This window comes from Betta splendens, chromosome 11, assembly GCF_900634795.4.
Source record: "Betta splendens chromosome 11, fBetSpl5.4, whole genome shotgun sequence".
Taxonomy (NCBI): domain Eukaryota; kingdom Metazoa; phylum Chordata; class Actinopteri; order Anabantiformes; family Osphronemidae; genus Betta; species Betta splendens.
Genome location: NC_040891.2, coordinates 13,906,042 through 13,922,216, shown reverse-complemented (window position 1 = coordinate 13,922,216; position 16,175 = coordinate 13,906,042). Strand labels below are relative to the sequence as shown.

Here is a 16,175-nt window from a genome sequence, read left to right as displayed (position 1 = left end):
GGACCTGTGTCGCAGACCGACGGCAGGCGTTGAACGGCAGCAGTGCCGACAGCCTGGAAGATGGAGCGGAGGGCGGAGGCCTCGTTTGGGAAACACTGGACGAACAAGTTCTGGAGAATCTCTGGTAAAGGACGTTTTCATTTGGGATGAGAAGAGAGGGTTCGCTGACAAAGAAGAAAACAGATTATAAATCTTTTACTTATGCTGCACAAAATGCTGAACTGTTCTTGTTCATGTGTTCCCATTAATCCTGCACAAATTCATAAGGCTTTATTTTATCTGATATGATCTTAAATATTAAATGTGTACATTTTATTCTGCCAATCTAAGAAAATGCTTCCTCAGATTATTGATTCTTGTTTTGTTATGGTTAAGAATCGTCTGCACAACCAATGGCCCCATAACACACAATTAGACAAACATCAGAGCTTCTTTCCTTTAATAATTCACCGGTGCTCATTCACAGTCTACTCTGTTGTTCAGTAAGTGTTTGTGGCCCCCTCGGGTTTCTCGCTGCTCTGAGTGAAGCCACAAGGCAGCGATGGCTCAGCTTCCACGCCTGAGATTTCTCCTCGACTGTACTCAACGTGCTTTCAAACTGTGACAAATGTGACATGAAACAATTACAGCGTATTTCTAGACAAGCACTCAGCTGAAGGGCCGAGCCCATGAACTGCAGCTCTTCTGCTCCACACAAGCAGAAGAGCTGCAGTTCAACCGTGTAAAGCAGCTACTTCTATTTTAATTTACGAGAAATAACATTCTTTACCTTTATGGTTAAAGACTGTTTGATTAATCGAGGAATGTTTTAACATCAGATATTTGCTTAACTCAGGTACAAACAAAATCACCATTAAAACAATATGTTACAGGGCCACATCCACCGCTGATGTCTACCTGAGACGAGCCACGCTCCTTCTCGCCCTGGCTGAGGTGAGGGCCGGCAGCCTCACGCGGGCCCCGGGGCCCCAGCTTCCTCCCCCTGTGGGCGGGAGGTGGACGGAGCTGGTGAGCAGGTGCGTTCGGACCAAGGTTCTGCTCCTCTGACGCCGCGTTCCACTGATTTCCAAACCCTGCGCCGCAGGGCCGCTCATGGATCTCTCAGAACCGTTTGAGTCCTGGCTGTGGAATCGCCCTGCGAGAGTCCGTCTGGAGCTGGAGTGTGACCGCATGGGAACACACACGTTCGTCTGTCTGTGGGGGGTGAATGGAACCGCTCCACAGCAGCACCATCAATGATGCATGCTCATCAATGTTGCAGGCTGGACACCACCTACTCTACCTCCTGCTCCTTTCCTTCATCCCCAGGTCAGTTTACACAGGCAACAGGTGGAGAGCAAACAGGCGTCCAAAGGTAAAACTGGGTTTTATTTCCTGGTTCTTTGTTGGATCCTGGGCCACTGTTTCTTCAAAGCTGTTGTGTAGTAGATCCACTTTCACGCTTGGCCTCCCTGTCCTGCTGCATCAGCTTCTTGGCTTCTGCTGATTTATTCACTTTGTCCACCTTCTGTAGAGTCGTGTGACAGGCTGTGCAGCCAAGTAGCCCAAACTAGTAACTTGTTAGTTCAACTTTCTTGGAATCTAAAATATTCAGCATATATTTCTTATATTTTATTCAGCATATATTTCTGATCATTTATCAGCTGGTGCTGAGGATCTCCGCTCGGCCTCGTTGCATCTATCTCAGCTGCCTCCTGTTTTCAGATGCTTCCGGATCACATTGCTCTGGGTGGAACCTGTCCAGAGTTGACAGCCAACCTTCAGGATACGAGCGTGACTGATTAGCGTTGACGCTGGTGTTAACAGCGGCCTGATAGCATCACATCCTTCAGGTTAAAGTTTAGAATGCCTTTATTAGTCCCACAGCGGAGAAATTCCCAATCATTGTTTCACTGCATTTGCATTTAAATTTCACTGAATTTAAAAATCACCTTTAACTTTACATTACACATACTTTACTACATTAACATCACGTCATCGTTAAAAAAAAAAAAAAAAAACATAGACACCATCTCATTTTCATAAAATTTATTAAGACAAATCAAGAGCAGGTCGGACTCTGTAGCCATTTGTCGCCTGCTGGATGCTTCTCCGTGCTGCATCTCCACCTGCAGCTCTACAGGCAGAGGACGAGAAGGCTTCAGTGAGATGACAGACGTCCAACATTGTGACGGTCAGTGTGGTGAAGGTGAAGCTCAGAGGAACCAACCTTAAACGTGTGCCGCCGTCACCAGAGAACAGCCGCTGGCTCTCCTGCAGCTCTGCTATTTCATTCTTCATTTAACCTGAACAACAAACAGACGTTAATAAAACTTTGTAAAAGTCATTCTGCAGGTGTTACAAAGCTAAAGACACAGCTCACAAATGAATCTAAAAGCCATCGAGTGTCCAGGTCTCACCATGGGTTAAGGCACAGGGACCCTCAGCCTCCTTCCAATACTTGAGGCTCCTGTGGCAAGAGACAAACAGTGAGTATGTGGTACTGAACGGGTCCAGTACCCATCAGTCATTTCATCTGTTACTATTTGAAGCTGCCACAATTAAAAGAAAATGTTGCTCTCTGCATCTACATTCATACGATATCTGTCACAGAATGTGATTTTGTGCTTTGAATTTGGACCAGCGAGGGCAGGTAAAGAAAGCTTCTCGCCCAGTACTGAATTTGTTATGTGAACATGCATTACAGGTAAACAAGCTGATGTTTGTCAGGGTTATATGTAGAATGGATGTGTGAAACAGGAAGGCATCCGTGCACCTTGAAGTGATCTGTGTGTACTGAAACTACAGAGGACGTGAAGCTGGACTTCATACGGGAACATCAGGGGCATTAACTTTGACCCAGACAGTTCTGGCTGCACATGATCGATGAGTAACCAGGTACAGGAAGGAGGCGTTCTCTATGGACACTGTGGGCAGAGCCCTCGTCAGCGAGGCCGTTAAAGGCCGGAAGGGTCATTCTGGCATCACACTCATAACAGGAGGACATGGACAATAATTTGAACCAATCAGGTCTAAAAGTAGTGAATGGATCACAGTGCAGACAGGTTAGAAGCCTCCAGGGCTCGACTCACGACTCCGAAGGATCAAAGCTCAGAGGTTTGAGAACCAGAAGCTCCAGGTAGCATCACACTCCGTTACAGCTAGAAGACAAAGTGCTGTTCCGTCAACAGGAAGTTGCCAGAGGCATCGTGTACTGTACCTTTTCAACACAGCCGGCCGGTCGGTCACTGGCATGACAGAAGGGTGACGTGAGTGTTAAGGTACTGAGAGGAGAGAGAAAGCAGCAAAGAGCAGCACTATGAAAAGGTCCATCTCACTTAAGGTTAACACGTTTGTTTCATGTGCTCCACCACATTTCAACACAAACATTACCCACGACACCCATGAGGCTGTGAGCTATAAAAAGGTCCAATAAAAGAGTTGCCAAAGAGCCGAGCTCGTGTTTACCTTGTTACACTGAGTAGTTCCCTCAAACGCAAAGACACAGTCGATGGATCTGCGTTAACATGTGTTAACATATGATCCTGAAACAACGTGGAGCATCTTTCCATGACGCAGATTAAAGGAGACGACAGCTTCTGAAAAGGTGCGCATCGGTCAGGATGTTCAGAGATTGAGCCTCTAAAGGCTTTAAAACACTTTAACTGTGTTCGCTTTAGTTCCAAGTGTCTAAACTAAAGCATGAGATCAAAATGTAGCGAGTTTAAACCGTTTTGCAACCATTATTAAATGGAAGATATTTTCTCTACTACAGGTCTGGAGGACTGAGACCAGTGAGAGGTGGAGTGTTGAGGATCATCATGTGCTGAACATGAGTTGGTAATAAGAGCTCTCTCTTCATCTACTCAGTGTTGATCATTCTCCTTACAGCAAACTACCGTCTACGCTGTGAAGTAGTAAAGTAGTAGTTCACAACTGCTTCTTCTGGGGGAACATTTGGAGACCTGAGCTTCTGGACTAAGTTAATGTGGAGGTGTAGTGGTTCACTTACTCAATGTTACGGTTTCTTTATTTGAATCAATAGTTATTCCTAGCCTCACTGATTCTAGGGGAATGTTGCAGGTACATTAAGACGGATATGAAGAAGGTCATTGTGCATCATTAGTAAAGGATGCTTGAAACTAAGTTAAAACATTGCAGCAGGGCAAAGCTAGAAATCTGAGGAAACTAGTCATTAAAGGTTTATAGATATTTGCACCTTTTGACAAATCCACTCTAAAGTAAATACAAACAGTCACAATAGTTGTGGAGGTGGTGAAAACAGCTCTAAATACAACAATAGAAGCACATCTGGCAAAGAGCTTCATTCTCCACTTCCCACCCATTTTATTTGAAAAACAATTACACAAAAATTGAAGTGGATCCGCTTTATAGAGAAGAAATCATGATGCTGATGTTACCACATTATACAACTAGCACTAAAGAAACGTTTTGACGGTATCGACCTGATACAGGTACAGGACAGAAGATGTTTGTTTGAGCATCATAGTAGAAACCACACACAACCTGCCTGTTTCCACTACAGATGACTTCAACGAAAAATCACCACAAGTTGAAGAAAATCCAACTGAAAAATCTTGTATTATCAAAAGAAGCAGTTGACCTGCGTGAACTGTAAGTAGTACTCGCAGTGAGGTCCAGCACTGTGGAGTGGAACCAGTGACTCATATAGGTCTCATGCACACGTACAGAGAAGCCAGAGTACTACAACCCCACACACACACAAAGACACACACACACACACTATGATGCGTCGCCCCCTCACACACAAACAGACGTCTGCACTGTGACTCCATTCTGTGACAGTGTGATGCCAGAAGCCCTGTGACGGTCACTGAGCAGTGACGCTGGAAGGAAGAGTTAAGTGATGGGAGAACTGAGCATCTTGTATGAGAAACATGGGTGAGACACTTACCTTGCGTGTTCAGCTCATCTGTGTTAGCATACCTCTGGCTGCAGTGACAACAAGTCCAGGCTTTACTGTCCACTGACTTCTACTCATCGTCAATGTAACCCAATGCAGAGAAGCGCCTCTACTGTGGACTGGGACAGTCTGGCTTTCACAAGCTTGCTGACAGCAGCTAATGCACCTCCCATTTACTCAAAGACATGAAACACACACAACACACCATCGCTCCACCACAGTAAAGTGCATGGACTTTCTACCTAAGGACGTTTGGCAAATGCAGACGGTCGCATGTACTGGGATGGTATTTGCCACAACGTTTAGGATGAGACTTTTTCACACACAGACGACCAGTAAGCGTCATTTACAGAGATTAAACGTCACTGGGCCTTTAAACAAATCCTGATTTCTTACTTTTTCACAGTTGAACTTTCATGTCCATTTTGACCCAAAGGTTTAAATATTTACTTTAATATAGTTTAGAGTGTATGGTCTATGAATTACAAACCGTATTTTAAATTAACACTAATGTAAAATTTGTTCCAAAGCTGCTGCCTGGAACCCTGAGGGAATCAAAATTCAGACTATGTCTAATGAAAATGTCAACGCTGATTTCAGCTAGAAGTCAATGTGTCGCTGAAGGAGCCTTTCCTTCAGACAGCACTTATCGTATCTACTTTGTGATTAGCAGGAAGTCCGTTCATCCTGACTGTTTAATACAACCAGACAGGAGCTCAGTGACTTGACAAAGTTTCCAAGTCTCCGGTGCCAGAGTTTTATATTACATCCAAAAGTGTAAAAGCTTTGGTTCCAACAGTTCCTTTCAGACTCCAAACAAAACGCTGTTGTCATTCAAGGTAAAGCCTTTGGGTAGATGTTTGTGTATTTTATCTGACGTCTAACATGAGACAGGGTGAAGCAGTCTTGTCTGGTCCAGCAGGCTGGTTCTCTGGTCTAGCGTTCCTTTCACCCTGCAGTCAAAGCCTCTGCTTTGTTCTACTTCTAGAATGTGACTTGAGGGCTGACTTTTAGTTTTAGATTGTGATTGATCTGAGATTGTGGACAGGGGTACAGATATTTTAACAGGCCAGACTTGACAACTGAAAGAGAAAGACTTTTACTCAGACATGCCAGAGAAGAACCGCTGCTGGCGAGTAGAGGTGCTGCATGTCAGAAGGGGCTAAACTAAAAGACAAACCATGCTCCTGTCATGCCTCTGATGCGTTTGTGTGTAGTCTGCCTCTGACACAGACTCTTCAGTCTGGTTTACATGGTGTAAACGTCCCATTCTCAACTTATTTGCTTTGTGCCATGAAGTACTCAAGAGAAGCTGCAACAGTTGCTACATACAACTTTAGACAACAGCTGATTGTACCACTGACTTTGAATTTCTTGGTTCCTTCTCACTGTCCAACATCTTTAAAGATGGTCAAACCTGTCAAAGAAAAACAAATTGCACACAACACAGACATAACATTACAATGTTTAACTTATCCACCTGTATATGCAGCGCTGCCATGTGCTAACGCTCTCACGTTGAGTGGAAGAGAAACTGCTTGAAGTACATCAGGAGCCAATAACATGTGGTTCACATGTTAAATGTCTACACAAACTGGTACATTACACCAGTATCCCACATATGTAAAAGGAATTTGCCTTTAAAAGACAATGATTCCACTTCTAAGAATTTAAATACCTTGTGTTACCTTCCTAATTAAGTAGCTTCCTTATTCACATAAACTTTCCCTTAGAGGTTGAGAACTAAAAGTCAAGCTAGAAATAACACTTTCTAAAAAATATAAGTCTGACATCAGATTACCTTTAGCACAGATATAAGATAATTAGAATTTCTTTAATTATAAAATAAATAATAAAGAATAAGTGTTCATAGTAAGGGCTCCTTAGGAGAACACGAGGTCTGAAATGACACTTAAGGCCAATCTGGGCCAAGCTTAATAAATGAGGTGGCTTTAATGTCGGATGATGTTAGACGAAATTGCATAGTATGAAAAAAAAACATAATAGGTCGAATTATTAGCATTAGCCATCCATGTTATAGACAAATATTAGTACTTCAGCCACATTGGCTGAGTGCAACTCTTTTCTATGGACTGAATAACTTAATGTCTCCACACGGTCTGGAGGTTTGTTAAATGAGGAAGAGTGACGACTTTTGAAGCCGTATTCCCAAAACTTCGATGCATGAACAGAACATGAATGACAAAACTATAGAACTTGAGTTTAAGACTATTTGACAAATTACTTCCTCAATCCACGCAACACAGCCACCAATTCCTCCTCAGTCCAAACTCTTTAAAGCTGGTCAAACCTGTTAAAAAGGAAGATGTGCATAACAAAAACACACGTGACATTTCAAATGTAGACTCCAACACATCCTTTACTGATGTATATTGGTTTCAGATGACAAGCATGAACAAACTCTTTAGTAAATATAGTGTGTGTGCGCTATGCTAGCATTAAAAGTTCAGTGACGTCTTGACAGTGTCTCTGGATTTGACTGGTGCCATGACATGACCCGCAATGACCAGAAGCAGGTCCAACATTTATTTTTTTTCCAAAGAGAAAAATCACTTAATGCTAATGTTCAAATTAGGAGCAAACTAATGGCAGAAACAAATAGATGGAAGTATTCAATCTGTTTGACTAAAGGAGCAGGTAAACGTGACTGTCCACAGAGTGAACAGAAGCCTGTGGCATCAGAGACACTTCACTGGCTTTGATTTTCATGTTAACATGTTGTCCTTACAGAAAGTGCAGCTGAATCAAGACTTTTAAAAAGGAAGAGTCCAATCACAGTATATTTGTAATGTAAAGGATTATTTACACTCACCATTTCAGTCCAACCCCACTTACTGTACAACTATGGAATATGCTTGCTAAGGAAGCCCGTGGGTGGAGGCCACACACCGGTAACGTGGGATTATCTCTGCACTGGTGCCATCAACGTTTTAGAACAGCTGGAACCCGGAGTTTGCATGTTCTCCCTGTGTCTGCAAGGGTTTCCTCTGGGTACTTCAGCTTCCTCACACCCAGCTCTAAACCGTCCGTAGCTGTGTGAATGGTTGTCTGGCTGTGTCAGCCCAGCGACAGACTGTGGATGCATCCAGAGCTCAGCTAGGCTTGGCTGTAAAGCACCTGCTACGCTCCGCAGGATAGATTAGCGCAGGTAACGGGTACTCAACAAGGGCACCATCCATGGATACGTTAGCCAGCCACGTAGAATCCATCCAGAGCGGAGATCATTACACAGAACATGTTTTTGCAGACACAATTTTTACATTTCAAATTCTGTCACATTACTTTGTGCTCATTTTAGAAAGTTAGTGAGCAGAATTGTTTGGGAGACCCTATTACTACTAATTCTATCTTTATCCACAAACAACTAACTTTGCAGTGAGGAGTATTAGTAACATTAACACATCTGCATATTCTATGGAGCCAAAATATAATCAACCTCTGTGGTGCCGAAGTTATAACAGAGCAATAATTAATATAATATTCTTCTACTTTCCACATATCAAGAGCACAGAGAAGTTTGTTTCTGATTTAAATGATGGATTCTGGTCAATGGACAACTGCAAAGCAGTCCATCAGGAAAAAAAGTATTATCATGCTTTTCATAAACTAACAATGCATAAATAAGAAGCCATTGCCTGACATACAAAGGCAGATTTTCATCAGCACTTTTACTCTGAGGTTGATGTGTTTATATCAAAGTCTTGGGCAGCTTCTCACCTGTTCCTTCAACACACCAACAACTCTGTTGTACCACAAATATAAGCCAGCAATGGGGAATGACTATGTTTAAACGCGTGTGTCGTCAGGTCAAATGCTAATATAAAGCTAACATGCTACCTGCATGTCAACATAGTCCTACTCCATTGTATTTGTGCTACAACAGCCACTAATGCACAACACATACACTAATGTGTCTCACACACTCACAGGGTTTCTTAAAGGTTCTATGTGCAATATTTCTGCTTTTCAGAAGCATTGTTTTAAGAGCAGAGAACGACGTACTGTAACAGGTAAAAGCAGCTGAAGTGCTTATCCACATGTATACACCTGAGAATATCAACAGGTTGTTATGAATAGAACTTAAATGGACTGGGCCAACAACAGGTGTAGGCACCACAAGACCTAGATTAGCAAGATCCTGCTGAAGAAAAAAAAGAAGTCTTTGATGCACTGCAAAAAGCCAAATGGTCAATACAACTCATCAGGAGCAGGCCTTGGTCTCTTGATGTGTGGCAGACATGAGCTACAAACTACAAACCTAGCATCCAGAAACAGAACGCTTGGCTCACTGCCCGTCTTAGTAACTTAAAAGGACTGGTTTAAATGTGTTCCTGCCTTTTATTCAATATTGTCACCTCAGATCTTTAAAAAGCAAGAGGCCTGAAGAATGTGTCCAGTTATTTGCAGGCGATTTAAAAAAACAGCTGACTACGGGTGTACGCTGAGCATTTCAAATCGGTTGGGGGCAGACAATACGCGTAATGCAGAGATAACACATAGAGCCTTTAAGAAATACCGTAGCAGATGCATAAACATCATTTCATTCAACTGAGATCTGTCTTTTTGCATGAGGTTTTAAATTTGGGAATAAATGCTAAAGGTTTGTCCTCAGAACCAATTTGTTTTATTATAACACATGCTTTGATTTCCAATGTATGGCACAAAACACAGCCATAGAAAGTTGAGAAAATGTTACAGTTATCACTTCACGACGACTCACAGAATAATACATCTAGAAAAGAAAATTTAATTGTACATGGGTCAGAAAGAACTAATGGATCACAGGATGGATCCATCTTTAGACAATACAAAATAAAAAAGAAAATATTAATTGTCATAAAATGAGAAAATTGTCAGGCTAAAAATGTAGCAACAATTTAAACTTAAATGCAAGAAAAGTGAATCCACGTGTTTGTTTCAGGGGATCTATACAAAGGGTGCTGCTGGGAGAAAAATGCCGGCAGCGTCTAAAAACGGGGTTTCTTAGCAGGACCATCAAACTCCTCGCGGACCCTGCCGTACCCGGGGTTACCAGGACCCATTCCCCTAGGACCGCCCTGAGCAAAGCGCTCATTACGCTGCAAGGATCAATTTGGCAGATAGGAAGGAGAGTATATGGTTTGGAGGCCAGTGCATGAGCACGCAGTTCATGTCCATGTGGAGGTTTTAAAAGGTTTCGGGAATAAGCAGATTTACATTGAGAGCAGATTTACAATGCAACCAGCAGGAGACACATCCGAAGAAACCGTTCGTTCCAATATGAAGGTCCACAGGTGCCACGGGTTACATACGGAAAAGGAAGAGAGGGCAATGCTTTTGTTAGTCAGTGCCTACCTAGTGGGATCTCTCCAGTGCATGCCAAAAATAACTCATAGGTCCTACTCGCGATCATGTCAAGCATTTTGTGAACACTGACCACATTCTTTGCTGGTAATCATTAACTATAACATGGCCATGGCTACATGGTCCAAAGTAATAATGATCCTATGATTCTAAATGTGACAGGCAAGGAATGTAGAATGTTTGCCAGAAATACCTGTAGCATATTGTTAACACTGCACACAAGATTCAACAGAAGCACCTTTCCACCCACAACACATTTTTTGCCAAAAGTTAATATGCTATTTAGATGTTCTCTAAAACCAGAGGTAAGAAAGTATAGTTCCTGGAAAGCCAAAAATTCAAGAGCAAAAGAAAAAGCTTTAGTTCAAGGTTTTAAAGACCATTGAACAGAACATTAGCATAAACAGCACAAAAAGCACACCTGTGTAACCTGATCTACCAAGCAATGGGATTATCACTACTGTTGACATTCAGGCTCAAAGGCAAAGGGGTTAATAAACACTTCATTCAGCTTAGGAACAGTCCAACTGCTGCACTGTAAACTTTGCAAGAACCTAATAGACACTAAAGAATCAGGTCTAACAAATATTTAGTTCGACTTGACAAAAGCTACAAGCATATACAACAAGTTTCCAAATACAAACCAGTCGCTCGCAGGAATGTTTTGGCCATGTTACCCTTACAATTCTACAATTGTATATACACGTATACATGGTCACCTATCACGCAACAGGACATTTAATGCAATAATATTCTATAATTGACTCAAAGTCATTCCTTCCCTGAGGCCTTTCCATGTTACTCAGTCAGTGGAACAGCTGCTGTATTTCTCTTCAGCGTTCAATTTGAGAGTAATTTTTGTATAGTGTTATCTGCCACAGACACAGGTATCCTGACAAATACGGGCTATGGCTCAAATGCAACCTAAAGGCAAAGAATGAAATAAAAAGCTAATATGGAACACCCTTGCTTAAGACGCAGTGCAATACAGGAAACTTCCTTAATCTCTGAAAATCCTTCTAGGGGAAATACGGTATAGCACTCTACAATGCTGGTCATTTTTCAAATTTAAAGTGAAACAAACTTTGCTTTGGAAGTACAAACATTTGTTTCTTCACCAGACTCAAAACTTAAAAACCGCAAGGCTTCATCTGCCCCCATCAATTGCCCAAAGAGAAAAGGTTTATATATTTGTCAATATCTGATGCCTTATACCATCAACCTGCACTAAAACTTTTGCAAATGACTAGCTACAAAAGAGGTTCATGAGAGAGTAGACCGTCAACTACACAAATGCTTCCGGTGTCAAATTGGCCTGTAGGACGGATAGAGTTATCAAAGGATTGTACATGTTACCCAAAAATCACACGCAGACCATTTATATACAACTTCTTCTCCCAACAGACAATGCATGAAATTGCTACCACAATATGAAAAGTGATTTAAGCTGGATGAGCAAACGGCCAGCAGGTAAATGAAGAAAAAAAATTGGTAGATGCCATTTTGCCTCTGCTCAAGTGCCTGTCCAGCTCACGAGACAGGGCTTGCAATACCAGTCCACTACAAGAACAGTGCAGATGAGAAGAGCCACTGAAGTCAGCTGCCAGAGAGCACAAAGAGCTTTTGATTTAGTGCAGGTTGACGGTTTCACAGCTGGGCCACCTATGAGCAGATAACTGAGGGGGCTTGGCTTGCCATCAAAGGAAACTATGTTGAGGTAGAACCTTAATCACTTCCATTCAACAAAAACCAAAAACGGCAGCGACAATAATCATACATAATCTCTCGTCCTGCTTGGGCCACCGGCCTTTTTAAGATCAGCTTAATTCCTTTTACGCAAAAAAGGGAAAGCCAAAAACACACTCAATTAACTATTGATCTTCCCAAAATGGGATACATTACCATTTCGTTCCCCATTAAGCCTCCTGCAGATGGTCCCATTCCCTGTTGACCTTCAAAGCCCATTCCACCCATGGGAAACTTTTGGTTAGGGGCACCAAAGGGCATATCTAAAAACAAGAAAACCAATAGACACACACGACACATTTTGTACAATTAAGTCCTAGAACCCTCTGCATCAAATATTTTATATGATGTGTTATTAGATGACCACAGTTTCAAATGAGTTCTCCCAGTTAACTTTTAATTATTAGGCAAAATGCTACTTACCACCCATGCCTAAAGCTCCACCAGCATTCATTCTCATTTCTCTGTCCCTCTGATGAGAAATACAATAAGACAGCAATTAAGACCCATCAAAAACAAATTATTTATATACAACTTCATTTGGCAACATTCACTTACATCCATGAAGTTGCCCATCCTGTAATTTTCTTCACGCTGACGACGCATCTGTTCTTCCATCTCTCTCTTGCGAATCATCTCTTCTTCACGCCTGCGTCGTTCTTCCTCTTGTCTTTAAAACAATATTAAAATATGTAATCTAATTTTGGCATAAATATAAGCCAGACTTTATATAATCCTGGAACCTTATTAGAGGACGTTTAACAAGGGCTGTAACCACAATGAGACAAAACTCTGACAAGCTCAGGCAGCCTGCCTTCTAAAGGGTAAATATACCTGAGCTGCATTTCTTTTCTCTTTTGCATCTCCTGGCTGTGCATCTCCTCCATGCGCCTGAGTTCCTCCTGCCGTCTAAGCAAATCTGTAGGGATAATATGACTTAGTCTTCAGATCTTATGCTATACAAAACTACTAACAACACTGTTACTGCTTGCCTTGTCGGAGCAGATTAGCCTGGTGCTCGTGAAAAGCATCCTCCATTTCGCTCTCAAGTTTTTCACGGGCTTCACGCATGTTCTTCTCCACTTGCTGCCTCTGTTGCTTTTCCATTTCATCGAGCGACTTCCAGCGCTTTGAGTATTCATATTCAAAGGTGCCAGGGCGAGCAAAACGAGGAGGCTCTTCACGCTCTCTGAAGACACAAAGCATAAATATATTACATTTTGGTGCTCTGTAAAGGCAGAAAACCCTCACAAAGCAGATGCTGCTACTACTAGTAAATATATGGTTCTGAAGGATAAATATCCTACTGAGGTCCTTCTCTTGTTTTACAAAAGGTCAACCATGTCAAGACACACACACACACACACACACACACACACACACACACACACACACACACACACACACACACACACACACACACACACACACACACACACACACTCTTACATCTGTGAGCCCTTTAACACCTACCCCTCCCCATTATTAGTACCAAGCCATCTGCTGCTCACAAATGGCACAATGAACTGATCTGTGTGTATAGCAGATGTCAGTAATGTTCTTACGCTTGATATCTGGGATTCTTCTGTGCTAATTTCTCTGGAAGACCATCTTCATCATCAAACTGCTCAAGTGGCTCAACAATTACAGGCCGGGGTGATCTGGAAGAGAGAAAAGATGCATTAATTAAGACACTAATATTTTTGCATTTAATCCACAAGAGCGTTACTTACGTGGTAAGAAGGAAGACACCCTCATTGCACCGGTCCAGGGCTTTTCTTGCTGCAGGTTTGGAAGCAAACTCCACAACCCCCCTGCCCGTGGAGCGGCCACGATCGTCAACAATGACAATGGCCCTCTCAACCATCCCAAACTGCGAAAAGGCCTCTTCCAGGAGCTCGTTGGAAACAAATGGTGACAGATTCTTCACAGCCAAGGCTGCAGAATGTGTTGCAAAGCGAACACGCAGAGGGCGGTTTTTCATAGGTGTGTCATCCAGCTCTGCTTTTGCAATCTCTGCAAGGGCACGAGACTCCTGCAATCACGTGTACAAAAGGTTAAGGAATCGGGTTTAGCTAAAAAAAATCCTCATAATTAATATACATTAATATAATACTATATAAATGTTTATGCCCAACAATAGAGGGTTGTGGGCTGTCTTACCAATCGAATGAAGCCAAAGCCTTTGCTCTTGTTGATGAAGACCTCGCTGGGCTCTCCATATTTAGCAAAGAGCTTCCTGAAGTGTTCTTCTGTGATGTCGTTGGGCAGATTCCCAATAAACAGGCGGCACCGCTGTGTGTACGTCTTCTCGCCAGGTTTCAGGAGCATGGACAGTGTAGCTCTGAACTCCTGCTAATAACAAAAAGATGTTTACAACTGCAGACACATAAATGATATTACAAAGAGTCTAATCCCCCACCCCCCGCACGAGTTACGTACTCTGACAAATAACACCAGTTAGTACCAACCATGTTCTGCACCTTCTAACAATATTCCAAGAAAATAACCTGTTCAAATAAAACACTGATCATCATCAGACTTTATTTTCCCCAAAATGCGTATTTTAACACACGGGTTTTAAACAAGATGGCGGGTGGCTCAAGCGACTAAAACTACAATGCGCGTGGTTGATTTACCAGCGTACACCGCCTGATGCTACGGAGAGCGCTTACACTAAAAGCGTCGAGAGTGAACCGCACGACCCCGCTCGCAAAGGCTACGCCGTATTGTAAAACGAGCCTACTCTTAGTCGCCCTGAATAAGCTAACTATGGCTAGGCGACAATCGACGCCATTAAGCATAAACATTAAAACAAACCTTGGACGGGCCGCCTGCCTGGGCGACATCGCTGCCTGTGGCTTTCTTCTCTAGCTCTTGTTTTGGGGGCATCTGGCCGCCCCTGTTCGGTGGTCCTGCCCTCTGTCCCTGGTGGGGTCCCGTCCTTTGGCCTTGTTGAGGTCCGGGCTTCGGGCCTTGCTGGGGTCCGGGCTTCGGGCCTTGCTGGGGTCCGGGTTTTGGGACCTGCTGGGGTCCCGGCTTCGGGCCCTGCTGGGGTCCCGGTTTTGGGACCTGCTGGGGTCCCGGCTTCGGGCCCTGCTGGGGTCCAGGCTTCGGGCCCTGCTGGGGTCCCGGCTTTGGGTTCGCTTGTGGTGGCTGCTTTTGCTGCTGTCCGTTACCCACTGGTGACTTCAGCTGGCTGTCGCTCTGACTGCTGTTGGCCTGGTTCGGTTGAGGGGAGCTCACGTTAGGCTTCGGCGGCGGTGATTGAATCTTCTGCTGGGCCGCGGGCGGGTCGGTTTTCCGCTGCTCCTGCTGTTGCTGTGCCGGCTTCTGTTGCTGCTGCATCGGGCCTTTCATGGTGAGAGCCGGGCCGGGACTCGGCGGAGGGATGATCGGCATTTGGTTCTGTTGTTGCTTCTGGGGGTTATGTGGGCCCTGGTTGAGCGGTCTGTTAAAGTTATCTGGTCCTCTCCGGTTTTGGTTGTGATTCTGGTAGGGATTGTTCCTAAAATTTGGGTTTCCCATCAGGCCCCCCCGCATCGGGCCACCAGGCCCGCCGCCTCTACGTGGCTGGAAGTGATTCATCCCAAGTCCGATGCGGTTATTGTTAAATCGAGACATTGGTCCCTGTATTTGTCAAAAATAATTAAAATACCAAAAACAATTACAGGTTTACTGTATAGCAGTCGCCTCCACTCGCTCCTCACGGAACACTCCAAAATGGCGACTAACGGCTGTGGATGGAAAGGTCTTTCTTTCTCCTGAGCAGGAGTCCCCGCCCGGCGCCACTCATTGGTCCGCAGCTCGGTAGGCGGAGTCACCGAGTTCATTCATTACTCAATGAGTCAACATAAATATTTGCCTATGTTTTTGTAAAGGAAAATATTGCCTTGGAATCAGCTTTATATGTATTTTTGCCGGTTTCTCATTTTTCTCCGTTTTTTTCTTATCTACTTTATATCTTAATGTCTTAACTTTTGACTGCTGGTCAGTTTTTGCCACACTTTCATTGAATGATTTTGCAACAAATTTGAAAAATCATTCAGTGGACACAAATGTTTTCATTTCTTACATTAAATTGCCTTGTTGTAATCCGTATTAAATATTTTCTCGGCCAGTCTTTTACTATGTTAACACT

General features: G+C 43.3%; 1 protein-coding gene across 3 annotated transcripts; it reads right to left on the bottom strand.

Annotated features, from left to right (window-relative positions):
- Positions 1–2,013: 2,013 nt before the first annotated feature.
- sfpq (splicing factor proline/glutamine-rich) lies at positions 2,014–15,777 on the bottom strand. Of its 3 annotated transcripts, none has more exons than XM_029168057.3 (12): positions 14,855–15,777; positions 14,198–14,389; positions 13,768–14,069; positions 13,600–13,695; positions 13,027–13,223; positions 12,869–12,953; positions 12,593–12,704; positions 12,458–12,506; positions 12,191–12,297; positions 2,400–10,023; positions 2,210–2,285; positions 2,014–2,116 (listed from the first exon to the last, which is right to left on the bottom strand). In XM_029168057.3, exons 1-10 carry the CDS (start codon positions 15,656–15,658, stop codon positions 9,913–9,915), a joined length of 2,055 nt encoding a protein of 684 aa, XP_029023890.1. In that variant the 5' UTR covers positions 15,659–15,777; the 3' UTR covers positions 2,014–2,116; positions 2,210–2,285; positions 2,400–9,912. The 3 variants fall into 3 exon arrangements, with proteins under 3 accessions (XP_029023890.1, XP_029023892.1, XP_029023891.1); XM_029168059.3 differs by having other exon boundaries at positions 2,400–2,449; XM_029168058.3 differs by having other exon boundaries at positions 14,198–14,386; positions 14,855–15,776.
- Between the last annotated feature and the right edge of the window lie 398 nt (positions 15,778–16,175).

Bases quoted from the DNA above. Each gene is read 5' to 3' on its own strand.
- sfpq (XM_029168057.3), bottom strand. From the start codon at position 15,658: ATGTCTCGATTTAACAATAACCGCATCGGACTTGGGATGAATCACTTC. The intron at 14,390-14,854 runs GTTTGTTTTAAT...TTTTGTTATTAG, and splicing joins AGGCAGGCGGCCCGTCCAAG to CAGGAGTTCAGAGCTACACT. The intron at 12,705-12,868 runs GTATATTTACCC...ATTGTTTTAAAG, and splicing joins AGAAAAGAAATGCAGCTCAG to ACAAGAGGAAGAACGACGCA.